Source organism: Mobula birostris, chromosome 14 (genome assembly GCF_030028105.1).
Source record: "Mobula birostris isolate sMobBir1 chromosome 14, sMobBir1.hap1, whole genome shotgun sequence".
NCBI lineage: Eukaryota > Metazoa > Chordata > Chondrichthyes > Myliobatiformes > Myliobatidae > Mobula > Mobula birostris.
In genome coordinates this window covers 3,628,275-3,642,002 of record NC_092383.1, presented here as the reverse complement: position 1 = coordinate 3,642,002, position 13,728 = coordinate 3,628,275, and the positions used below count along the sequence as shown (strand labels likewise).

Here is a 13,728-nt window from a genome sequence, read left to right as displayed (position 1 = left end):
GCTATTTGAGGCGCATGCCGTGAGGAGCACTTTTAGGTGGTGGGAGCTTGTCCCCACTACCACTCCTCGGCTTGACAACCTTGGATATGAATCACTATTTTCAAAAGTTCAACATAAATTTATTATCAAAATTCATATATGTCACCATATACAACCCTGAGATGTTTAGGTGTTTTCTTGAGGGAATATTCAATAAATCCAAGAATCGTAACAGAATCACCCAGTGGTGGAGGGGGGGGTGCAGAAGACAATCAATGTGCAAAAGACAACTGTGTAAATAAAAAAAGAGAAAATAATAATAGATATCAAGAAAACAAGACGAACATGAAGTTTAAGAGTCCTTGAAAGTCAGTCCATTGGTTGTGGCAACACTTATCCCCACTGTTTCAAGATCCTGATGGTTGAGGGTAATAGATCCTGAACCTGGTGGCATGGGTCCTGAGGCTCCGGTACCTTCCTGGTGGCAGCAGTGAGAAGAAAGCATGGCCTGGGTGGTGTGGGTCCCTAATCTCTAGTGTGCATGCACCAGTCGTGCATGCAGCCTGTTACAGCCGTTCCGACGAGTATTCTTACTTTTTTAACTTGATATTTTTTTTCACGGTAACACGTTGAAGCTGCACCCTCTCTAACATGCTGGTGGAGAGAGTTTTATTTGGGTTTTTAGCGCTGGAAATAGTTACGTTCCGACACGCCTCATTAGCGGGACAGAAGCATGGTCGCATTGTTTATTCCAGGGACCAGCTGATTGAGCTAATGCCGGCTGGTTTAGTGAGCAGAGCGGCCGACAACCCTGCTGAAATCTGGAGGAAAACACACAGAGGATGCAGAGGGGGATCACAAAGGCAAGGAAAGAGGACTGGGTCGAGACAACAGAGACTTATGGAGAAGAGGAGTTCAGTGGGTAGTAAATTGGATGAGTTCACGGTGCTAGCCAGGCATCAGAGAACATTTCGGGAGTACAGTGTTATGTGTTTTACTGGAACAGGGCTGCACGAGGACATACCCGATCAAATCTTTTCCATGGATAGCTTCCAGACCATTTGGGCTGACCAGAAGTGCACTGAGAGCAGTAAGCGTAAAGGAGTTGGGTGCTTACTGTTCTGGTTAACAACGGATGGTGCAATCCGGGTCATATTACGATCGAGGAACGTGTTTGTAGACCGGATATTGAACTTTTTGCTGTTGGACTCCAGCCATATTCCAGCAAGATACAACACTGGGCGTCAGGGGAGGTTGTTCCTGCCTGTGGCCATAGAACTTTGCAGCTCCTTCCGTGGAGGGTCAGACACCTTGAGCCAATAGACTAGTCCTGGACTTATTTCCATCTGGCATAGTTTGCAAATTGTTGTTTGATTGTTTGTAGTTTTTGTATTGCTATATTTATGCTCTATTCTTGGTTGGTGCGGTTGTAACAAAACTCAATTTCCCTCAGGATCAATAAAGTATATCTATCTATCTATTTATTTAATGAAGCTTTCCTATGACACTGCTCTGTGTAGATGTGCTCAGCAGCCGGTGGGGGTGGGGGGGGGGCCTTTACCTCTGATGGATTGGGCCACATACTCTACTTTTTCAGGATTTTCACCCTTCCACAAAAAAAAAGCAATGTGCATAACAAAATATGGTGTTGCCGTGCATCCTTTATCGGTTTGATTCCCTTCTACAAAATCCGGTCTCAGGTTCAGTCTGTGGACCATTTTCTAGATGGGGAGAAAATTCAAAATTCAGAGGTGCAAAGGGTCTTGGGAGTCTTAGTGCAGTATTCCCTAAAGGTTAAATTGCAGGTTGAGTTGGTGGTAGGAAAGGCAAATGCAATGTTAGCATTCATTTTAAGATGACTAGAATACAAGATCAAGGATAATAATGCTTTATAAGGAATTGGTCAGACCACACTTGGAGTATAGTGAGCAGTTCGGGGTCCCTTATCTAAGAAAAGATGTGCTGGCATTTGGGAACATCCAGAGGTGGTTAACTAGAACAGGGGTCCTCAACCTTTTTTGCACTGCGGACTGGTTTAATATTGACAATATTCTTGCGGTTGGGGGGGGGGGGGTGTTAACCACGACCAGAATATAGGTGATAAGTCAATTAAGTCACTTATAAGTGGCTAATACACTCAATTTTGTTTCTAAAAGGGTTTACCTAACGAATTTAATATTAAACACACAGCGCATATTTTCCCCGTAGGAACATATAAAATCATTGCAACACACCAATATCGCTGAATCAGTGGGAGCCCTGGGCTTGTTTCTCTGCAACAAGACGGTCCTATCGAAGGGTGATGGGAGACAGCGATACTCGAAGGGAGTTCCTTGTGTCCGGTCTATTCTGCAATTTAGTTTTCGTTGCATTCATTGCAGAAAAGCCCGCTTCGCAGAGATATGGTGTTGTAAATGGAAGCAACGTTTTCAGTGCTTTCGTGGCTATCTCAGGATATTTAGCCTTGACTTTGATCCAGAATGCCGGCGAGATGTTATGTCAAACATATTTTCCAGCCCACCGTCACTTGCAAGCTTTTTCCCGCGCTGACATGGATGACGCGTGTGTAATGACCTCGCGTGCGTAATGTCCTTGTGTGCGTTCAAGTTCCAACAGTGGGCATGACAGCGAATGAGGAAAGGTGCAGCTGACTCATATCGTTTCATATCACCAAATCATATCCTTTCCTCGCGGCCCAGTAGCACATGCTTTGCGGCCCGGTGGTTGGGGACCACTGAACTAGAATGATTCTGGGAGTGAAAGTTAACATTTGAGGAGGATTTCATGGCCTTGGCCTGTACTCAAATTTAGAAGACTGAGGGAAGATCTCATTGAAATCTATTAAATACTGAAAGGCCCTCATTAGGGGTTCCCAACCATTTTTTAATGCCATGAACCCCTACCATTAACCGAGGAGACTGTGGACCCCAGGTTGGGAACATCCGGCCTAGATAGATGGATGCGACGAAGATGTTTCTATAGTGGGTGAGTCTAGGACCAGAGGGCACAGCTTCAAAATAGAGCAACATCCATTTAGAACAGATGAGGAGAAATTTCTTTAGCTAGAGGACAGTGACTGGGGAATTCACTACCACAGACTGCTGTGGAGATCAAGTCATTGGGTATATTTAAAGTGGAGGTTGACAGGCTCTTGACTAGTCAGGGAGTCACAAGTTACGGGGAAAAGGCAAAAGAGGAGGAGCTCAGGAGAGTCAATGGCGCCTAACGGCGACTCCTTTGTTTGCATCTTCGGAAACAGCTCTATTTCCATCTTTAATATCTCTATTTTTCCCTTTCAGGGTTCTTTTGAAGACCCTGACCTACAGTTACACGCCGACTGTGATTCTTTGCAGGAATGGGACCCGCTCTCAGGGTTTCACAACTGGCCGTTATTCGACATGCCAAGCGTGCGGCCTAAGGGATTCACTCGCCTTCAGAGGTCCGAGGTTTTGTGGCTCTGGAGACGGGCAGATTTAAGGTCTATGTCCCGGCAGGAAATCAATGTGTCATGGGAGTCAGAAGATCTACGGCTGTGTGCCCAGAGACCTGAGATCTTTGGGCACAGAGCTCAGAAAAAGCGACACAATGGACTTTTAACATCATAAACCAGTGAGTTGTTTGTTATGTCTCCCCTCTTGCTGTGAAATGGAGACATCTGCTTCTCCCTTATTAGGGAGAGAGAGAGAGCCTGTGGTATGTTGAATACCAGGTGAAACGCGAAGTCTTTGGGGTAACTGCAAGTCTGTGTCTTTGCTGTTGCTTTGCTCACGCTTGAGTGCTCGATGGCGGGTACCGATGCTTTTTCTTGCCGGTGGGGGGAGGGAGGATTGTTGCTTGCTGCCGGTTACACACAGGAGGGGGGAGCTGGGGGGTATGACTTTGGGGTTCTAACATTTAACTGTCATTCATTCTTTGGAGGCACTCCTCTGTTTTCGTGGATGTTTGTGAAGAAAAAGCATTTCAGGATGTATATTATATACATTTCTCTGACATTAACTGTACCTTTGAAAGGGATTGAGAAGGATAAATCAACCATGTAATGGCAGAGCAGACTCAATGGGCTGAATGGCTCAATCCCACTCTTGCCTTATGGTTTCTGCTATTTGTCCAAGGGAAGCCTGGAATGGAGCACACGCTTTCACCATTGTGCAGAAATATTACACTGAGTTTGTGAGCAACAGACCACTGGGAAATGTACCGCATCTTGAGCAAATGCCAAGTCAAGCACAAGAGCTTTTCAAAATAAAGCCAATAAGTATTCACCAAACCCTTCTCCTCCAAAGCAAGTCAGAAGTTACTTGTGCCAGGTTTATGGTCTGACAATGTGTGTATTATGAGTTTCATATGGTATGAATTCAAATTATATTTTTTTGAACAGTAGCCTTTGGTTTATACAGAATATAATGAATGTGCTGCACTTACCTTCTCCTCTATGCATTTCTTCATCAAATTATCTTTATTTTGTAGCTGGTTACCCAAATTATTACATTCATCTTCTTTTTCATCAAGCCGTCTCCTGTGAGTATCCACTTGCCCCATGAGCTCTGAGTTCCTTTTCTCTAGACGACTTTTTGCTGTATCCGTTTTCTTCACCTGGGACAAATAAGAAGCAACTATCTGAAGTGACTAGTTGAATATTTGACAGGAAAGATTCATAGTTGAAAAATGTTTTGTTGAAATATAAACATGCCACTGTACCATAGGAAAATGGTTTAAGATGACATGGCAAGGGCAGAAGAAGCATGTGGTTAGTTGGATTTAAATGCCAAGTTTTAACATGTTGATTATGGGGAATTAATTAGTGGCACCCCACAGACTTCCAATCTGCGCCTTGTACGGCATGAAAATGCCCGGCACAAGCCTCTCGTGGTCTGAGTCGACGTTCCCCTACAGTTTGGAAAATTACTCAGATATGATAGTGTCTCAGTTGGTACGGCATGATAGCTTAGTGATTAGCACAAAACTTTACTGTGCTGGGAATCAGGGTTCAATTCTCACCTGCTTCCTGAAAGGAGATTAGGTTCTCCCCATGACCACATGGGTTTCCTCTGGGTGCTCTATTTTCCTCCTACACTCCAAAGTAGTACAGGTTAGGGTTAGTGAGTTGCGAGCATGCTATGCTAGAGCTAGAGGTGTGGCCCCCAGAACAGCCAAACAACTGCGTTGGCGTTGATAAAAACAAAGCATTTCAGTTCGATGTGTCAATGCATACGTGACAAAATGAAACTAATCTTTAATGTTTTTACTACATTATATGTTTAGTAAACTTTCCATTTTGTCATTTTTTTTCCAGTCAGATTATTTCAGGTGATTCTGGCCTTTCCTAGATATTAGGCCACCTGATCACTATCTTTTTGAACCCAAAAGGAGGAAAGATTAAAAGTACACAAAAATGCTGGAGGAACTCAGCAGGTTAGGCAGGGTCTATGGAAAGTTGTGGATCTGTGGAATGCTCTGCCTCAGAAGGCAGTGGAGGCCAATTCTCTGGATGCTTTCAAGAAAGAGTTAGATAGAGTTCTTAATAATAGCAGAGTCAAGGGATATGGGGAGAAGGCAAGAACCGGGTACTGATTGTGAATGATCAGCCATGATCACAGTGAATGGCGGTGCTGGCTCAAAGGGCCGAATGGCCTACTCCTGCACCTATTCTCTATTGACTATAGTCAACATTTCCAGCTGAGACCCTTCATCAGGATTCAGCTGGTGCAAACTCTCCCAGATTACATATTTCTGGATTGGCATCAATCCTAATCCAATATTTGCTAAGCCAACATATCTCCATTACATACCATCTGGGTGTGTAAGAGTGGTCCTATAAATAAAGTGATAAGTGAAATTTTCCATGCAGGGGAAAAATTATTAAACAAAAGTGGTTTGCCATTGCCTTCCTCAGGGCAGTGTCTTTACAAGACGGTTGACCCCAGTCATTATCAGTCGTCAGAGATTATCTGCTTGGCATCGGTGGTCACATAACCAGCAGAGGTCCCCAGCCTCCGGACCACAGACCGATACATTGCCACAAAGAATGCAGCGGTGGCCGGAACGCACCCAGCACATCTTTAAGAAAAGAGCCAAAATAAACAAGCTAATTAATTACGTGCCAGGCAGCACCTAATTAATTAGCTTGTTTATTTCCACTTTTTTCTTAAAGATGTGCTAGGTGCGTTCTGGCTACCGCTGTACCGCTGCATTCTTCACGGCAATGTATTGGTCTGCGGCCCAGAGGTTGGGGACCACTGCATAACAAGGACTTGTGATATGCACCAGCAGCTCATACAACAATTCACTACTTGCTCCTATGGCTTCATGTGACCCTGATCAGGAGGCTGAGCAGGTGCTATACCTTGCCCAAGGGTGACCTGCAGGCTAGCAGAGGGAAGGAGTGCCTTACACCTCCTTTGGTAGAGACACATCTCCACCCCGCCACCCTAAGTGAAGCAAAACTCAGTATAAAATAGACATTTTCGCAGTCTTTAATTTCCCTGATTTGGAGGACACTATAAATGAACATAAGAACATAAGAAATAGGAGGAGTAGGCCATCCAGCCCATCGAGCCTGCCCCGCGATTCAATACGATCATGGCTGATCTGTCCGTAAACTCAGCTCCATCTACCTGCCTTTTTCCCCATAACCCTTAATTCCTCTACTATGTAAAAATCTAATTGTATCTTAAATATATTTAGCAAAGCAGCCTCAATTGCTTCCCTGGGCAGAGAATTCCACAGATTCACCACTCTCTGGGAAAAACAGTTTCTCCTCATCTCCGTCCTAAATCTTCTCCCCTGAACCTTGAAGCAATGTCCCCTCGTTCTCGTCTCACCTACCAATGGAAACAACAATTCAAAATGAATAGGTGAACTGAGGCATCAGTTGTCTTGAAAAGCATCACAAACACAGCTATAATACAAAAGCAAATTGATAGAGATACTGGAAGTCTGGAATAATCTGTGGGCACAGATGTTGGGGAGAATTAACATTTGCGATTTAACATTTCAGGTAGACAGCCTTTCATTAGAACCTGAGGGGGGCCAGAAACCATATAGCTCAATAAAAATGTATTCAGCGCTACTCGTAGAGTGATAGTCAGATGTTTAATAATCAGGTACTTGTAATAATTATTACTAGCCATCACAAAGCCAAGTGACCTTCTTACTAATTTGTTGCCAAAAAACTTGCTAGGGATCATTCTGAGGTTTGAAAGTATCGATAGCATAATTATAGATTAATTAAGGAACCAGTCTTCAGGAAATAAAACCTGTTCACTATTTATCTTCCAACTGATATAGTGAAACCAATCGTAGGACATCCTGATTCTGTCCCATTGAAAGTACAGTACATAGCAGGAACATTGTCTTCCCCGTGAGCACATTGTTAAAGATGTATCCCTGCCACGATGCACAGTTCAGGACACTTGTTTTGTCACTTAACCTTCTGATTAGTTGTATATTCAAGTTTGCCATCTGACTGGGTACATGCATACATACACATACAACCAAACGAATCAATATTCCTCCGATCGTGGTGTACCCACAATAAAATATCTCACAGCACACAAAACAAAATGCCACCAAGAAATGCATCGTGACAAAGGGCCTAAGCCCGAAACGTCGACTGTACCTCTTCCTATAGATGCTGTCTGGCCTGTCGTGTTCCACCAGCATTTTGTGTGTGTTGCCACCAAGAAGTTAGGTTAACAAAAATGCAGAGCCATCCTTCAACATTAACAAAATAAATATATTTTGGGTGTCTGGCTCTTAGAACAGACACCAATAGTGAATATTCAAAGGAGTTCTGCCAGCTGGGATGTGCTACCTTTGTAAATAAGTAATTCTGTAAATTTACCTGACTATTCAAAATGTTAAAGTTAGGTAGGTGATTATAGCAAATGAAACTGTCATTAATCTGTGTTAAAGTATAAAACATTGCATACAGAGTTCTTTTCGATTCTCCTGGATTCTCATGATGTGAATAAATACTTTTAAATTTCCAAGTTGCGGCTTCCTTGTGGCTCATTCCCAACAACATCCCCTTATCACCTTCCATTAAACTTCAGCTTATTCAAAACTCTGAAGATCCCAGTCTATCTAACAAAGCTCTATTCATCAGAATTAGCTCTAATCTCTTCATTAGGGATACAGCATGGGACAGGCCCTCCCAGCCCATCAAACCTGCAACTCTATTTAACCCTAGCCTAACCACGTGACAATTTACAAAGACCAATTAACCTACTAACCCGCACTCCTTTGGTCTGTGGGAGGACACCAGAGCATCCAGAGGAAACCCACCTGGTCACGGAGGACATACGAACTCCTTACAGACAGCAACAGGATTGAAGTTTGAATGCCCCAAGCTGTAACAGTATTGCACTAATTGCCACGCTACTGTGGCACCCGTATCATTAAATATTTCACTGTCCTGAACAATAACTTGCTTTATATTCTGCACTGACCATCTTTAGTTATTTTAAAAGTTAAACTCACCCAAATACTAGATTTAAAAACAAGGATATTAATGCAATAACATGCTGCTGGAAAAAGACAGAAAGGAGCATTTTCAAGTTATGAGTCATGATCTTTAATTTTCTTTCTCACTTTTTATGACTTCACTGCAATACAAAGAGAAATCAAACAGCCTATATTCCCAGATCCAGCTGCTGATTATAAAAGCACAGTAAGTGAATTTTCTGGAAATAGTTGGCTCATTTACAGAACTGAATAACCCTAGCACAGCACAGTACCTGGAAACACTTGGTCCAGGTTGATAGATTATCTCATCATCATTCAAGACAAGTGGTTGTTCAGCCCGGTCTGGCTGACTGCCCTTACAATCGTGTTACTTTGCTCTTTCTGTAGCCTGGCACTGTGACTGCTTCCAAGGGTTTCAAACTGCAAACTAAAATCATTGTTCAGAACAGAGGGCAATGGAGCTCAAACTTGAAGTGTGTTGAAGTATTTTATCATCACTGCTGCAACATCATCCACTCTAATTCAACAATTTCCATTAGAATTTGTTTAAAAATTCTTCATAACTTAAAAGGATTTTCCACTCATGCAAAAAAAATCCCCTCCAACCACCAAGGCAGCCATTGCAATATATTTTAGAAATGTTCAGTACAGCATGGGCCCTTCAATCCATGTTGGGCTGACCCTTAAATTTATTCCAAATGTACAGGGAACAAAGGAACAGGAGAACTAACCACTAATTTCAATCTACTTCTCTCCTACAGAGCCTATAAACCTCAATGTTCTTACATCCACGTGCCTAAGAGACTCTGAAATCATCACAAACATACAGTGCCTATAAAAAGTATTCACTCCCCTCGGAAGTTTTCATGTCTTACAATATTGAATCACAGTGGATTTAATTTGGCTTTTTTTTTTTTACGCTGATTAACTGAAAAATACTTTATTGTCAAAGTGAAAAAGATTTCTACAAAGTGAACTAAATTAATTACAAATATAAAACACAAAATAATTGATTGCACAAGTATTCACCCCCTTTAATGACACACCAAATCATCACAGGGGCAGCCAATTGGTTTTAGAAGTCACATAATTAGTTAAATGGAGATCTGCTTTTGGAGACCCATGTGCAATCAAAGTGTTTCAACTGACTGTAGTAAAAATACACCTGTAACTGGAAGGTCCAACTGTTCGTGTCAGTATCCTGGCAAAAACTACACCATGAAGTCAAAAGAACACCTCAAGCAACTCCGCAAATAGGTTATTGAAAAGCATACGTCAGGAGATGGATACAAAAAAATTTCCAATTCACTGAATATCTCTTGGAATACAGTTAGTCAATCATCAAGAAATGGAAAGAATATGGCACTGCTGTAAATCTGCCTAGGACAGGCAGTCTTCAAAAACTGAGTGACCGTGCAAGAAGGGGACAAGTGAGGGAGGCCACCAACAGACCTATGACAACTCTGGAGGAGTTACAAGCTTCAGTTGCAAAGATGGGAGAGACTGCGCATACAGCTGTTACCCAGGTGCTTCACCAGTCACAGCTTTATAGGAGAGCGGCAAAGAGAAGGGCACTGCTGAAATAAAACTCAAATGAAGTCTTAGCTAGACTTTGCCAGAAGGCAAGCGAGAGACTCTGAAGTCAGCTGGAAGAGGTTCAATGGTCTGATGAAACCAAGACTAGATTAGTCACTGTTTGGCTTAACCCAAACACCGCACATCAAAAACACACCATCTCTACTGTGAAGTATGGTGGTGGCTGCATCATACTGTGGGGATGCTTCACTGGAAAAGGCCCTGGAAGGCTTGTGAAGGTAGAGGGTAAAATGAATGCAGCAAAATACAGGGAAATCCTATAGGAAAACCTGATGCAGTCTGCAAGAGAACTGCTACTTGGGAGAAGATTTATTTTCCAACAAGACGACCCCAAGCATAAAGCCAAAGCTACACAGGAATGGCTCGAAATCAAAGTCATGTCGTGGAGTGGCCAAGTCAGAGTCTAGACCACAATCCAATTAAGAATTTGTGGCTGGACTTGAAAAGGGCTGTTCAATCACAATCCTCACGCAATCCAACAGAGCTTGATCTGTTTTGTAAAGAAGAATGGGGGAAAATTGCAGTGTCCAGATGTGCAAAGCTAATAGAGACCTATCCACAGAGACTCAAGGCTGTAATTACTGCCAAAGGTGCATACACTAAATACTTAATCGAAGGGAGTAAATACTTTTGCAATTATTGTGTTTTGCATTTGTAATTAATTTAGATCACTTTGCAGAGATCTTTCTGTCGACCAGTGTCAAAAAAAAAATTAAATCCACTGTGATTCAATGTTGTAAAACAATAAAACATGAAAACCTCATAGGAGGGTGAATACTTTTTATAGGCACTGTACAGGAATCATTTCAAAATCTTTCTCCACCCATTCCAGTTCAATCACTGCTCACTTCAAGGAGTTCTTGCTACATTCATTCATGAGTTGTGTTGTTTTTGGAAACTTTATGACGCTCTCAACTTTAACACCATCTAGGATACTGGTATCTCAAGAACCCGTCACATTAACTTATTTCTTGACATAGCTCTAAAACAACAAATTTTACGAGATATACCAGTGATAATAAAACAGACTTTGATTCTACAATTTATATTACACATGCACTGATGTGTTGACAAAAATTAGAACTGAACCAAGTATCAAGGTTTGCTGTTGTTTCCTATGGCAGGTGTTTTTCTCTTCACACTTCGATGAAGTTTGGCCCAGGAGGGCCAGACACAAGTCTGTCTGTTTGGGAGCTGGGGTTGGATCAACTTCATCTGGCATCTCATCCATAGTCATTCCAACAAGGTGGCCATGAGCTGGCATTGCCTGATGGGAGTCCTTGATGCACACAAGCCTCCATATGACATCAGCGCGATGATCCAGATCGTGGAGGCTTATCGAGGCATATTCCAATTGTGAAACAGTAAAGAAATCAAATCATGTTGTGAAGCACCAAGTCTGTGGGTTTTTCATACCATTAAAGTATAAGACTCACGGATTTGATGCTTCATAAACACAATTTGATTTCTTTGCTATTGCACAATTGAAATTTGACTGTTGTATCACGTATTCTACATTTAGTAATCACAGAATTATTCAAAAAAACAAATTTTTCCTCCAGTTCCCTGCATTCAACTAAGCAGCACCTTTTGGAATGGAGTTTCAGCATGAAGCTGTATGTATTATTCTATTGCTGAAGTGCAGACAATTAAGATTAAGATTACATGGTTTAAAAGTTCTCTGCTGTAAATCAATTACAAGTTCATTTAACTTAACAGATGTTTGGGTCAATTAAAAGTCAGACCTAATTTCTTTTTATAAAACAACTCAGAAGGAAAATTAGAGACAAAATGATTCTAATTCCCAGATCAACAATGACTTGCTACAACTGGAGGTGATGCAAGCTGCAAGATTGTTTAATGCCATTTCCAGAACACGACTATAAAGGAGAACAAAATACAGTGGCATGCAAAAGTTTGGGCACTCATAGTCAAAATTTCTGTTACTGTGAATAGCTAAGCGAGTAAAAGATGAACTGATTTCCAAAAGGCACAAAGTTAAACATGACACATGTCTTTAATATTTTAAGCAAGAAAACTTTTTTATTTCCATCTTTTACAGTTTCAAAATAACAAAAAAGGAAAAGGGCCTGAAGCAAAAGTTTGGACACCCTGCATGGTCAGTACGTAGTAACCTTTGGCAAGTATCACAGCTTGTAAACACTTTCTGTAGCCAGCTAAGAGTCTTTGCATTCTCTTGTTTGGGGGATTTTTGCCCATTCTTCCTTGCAAAAGGCTTCTAGTTCTGTGAGATTCTTGGGCCGTCTTGCATGCACTGCTCTTTTGAGGTCTATCCACAGATTCTTGATGATATTTAGGTTGGGGGACTGTGAGGGTCATGGCAAAACCTTCAGCTTGCGCCTCTTGAGGTAGTCCATTGTGGATTTTGACGTGTGTTTAGGATCATTATCCTGTTGTAGAAGCATTCCTCTTTTCATCTTCAACTTTTTTATAGACGGTGTGATGTTTGCTTCCAGAATTTGCTAGTATTTAATTGAATTCATTCTTCCCTCTACCAGTGAAATGTTCCCCGTGCCACTGGCTGCAACACAAGCCCAAAGCATGATCGATCCACCCCAGTGCTTAACAGTTGGAGAGGGGTTCTTTTCATGAAATTCTGCACCCTTTTTTCTCCAAACATACCTTTGCTCATTGCAGCCAAAAAGTTCTATTTTAACTTCATCAGTCCACAGGGCATGTTTCCAAAATGCATCAGACTTATTTAGATGTTCCTTTGAACCTTTTGAATAGAACTCTTCCTAAATATATTGAGAATTATTTAAGAATTAAACATGCAATATAAATGTACAAGTGTACTAAAAAATTCTCATTATTTCATATGAACGTTGCTTTCTGAATGCAGTGATTTCATGTACACAACTATATAAAGTTTGCCATTTTATTTCAACGTATTGTTTAAATACATCACTTGCAAGGTACTGGTCTCAAATTTATGCAATAGTAATTTTGATGCTGTGGCCGGTAACAGAACTAACTCTCAAGGATAAACTTCCAAACACAAACTGTTTATTCCTTTGTCCACATCAGGCACATCACTGCCAGGGATAACAATACATCCCATTGTTGTCTTTTCATCCAATGAATTCTGAATCCAGCCCTAATCAGATTCATCTATTACAGAAATAACAAAATGTGATGTTTGCGTTAACCAACACAACCCAAGGAAATACGGAGGGCAGCCCACAGCGTCGTTGCACATTCCAGCGCCAACACAGCATGCTCACAATGCTCGGAAAAAAGCAACAATAGCAAAAGCCGCCCCACGCACAGACACCCGTCCTGCAACCCCAGAACAGGTCTCCAGCCTCCAGTTTCCAGCCATCAGACTTCAGTCTTCAGTATTGACCCCCAAACTAGCTATTGGCAGGACTCCAAATTTGTGAATCACTGGCCATCGTGCCTCCAGGCTCGCCAATTCATCAGCCCTCATGTCTCCTGCTCACATGGACATCCCATCCCAGCATTTCCGTGTGTCAAGTCACTCACCAGCACGTACACAAAAACTGTACTCCATTGGGCCCCAGTGGTGCGCATCTTACAGCAACAACTCAAGCTCAAGAGACACATTATTAATTTCTGTCACAGTGGTTTTCTCCTCTGGGCATATGGCTATGAGAAAATAATTCCAAGATTTAGATTCACACATCTCCAAATGTTCATTTCATT

General features: G+C 41.9%; 1 protein-coding gene across 3 annotated transcripts in view; it reads right to left on the bottom strand.

Annotated features, from left to right (window-relative positions):
* golm2 (golgi membrane protein 2) overlaps positions 1-13,728 on the bottom strand; it is a 91,371-nt gene that overhangs the window by 64,372 nt on the left and 13,271 nt on the right. For all 3 annotated transcript variants that reach the window (XM_072277990.1, XM_072277991.1, XM_072277992.1), the window contains exon 2: positions 4,402-4,572. In XM_072277990.1, the coding sequence (XP_072134091.1) occupies positions 4,402-4,572 (171 nt within the window). The remainder of the gene's footprint in view (positions 1-4,401; positions 4,573-13,728) is intronic.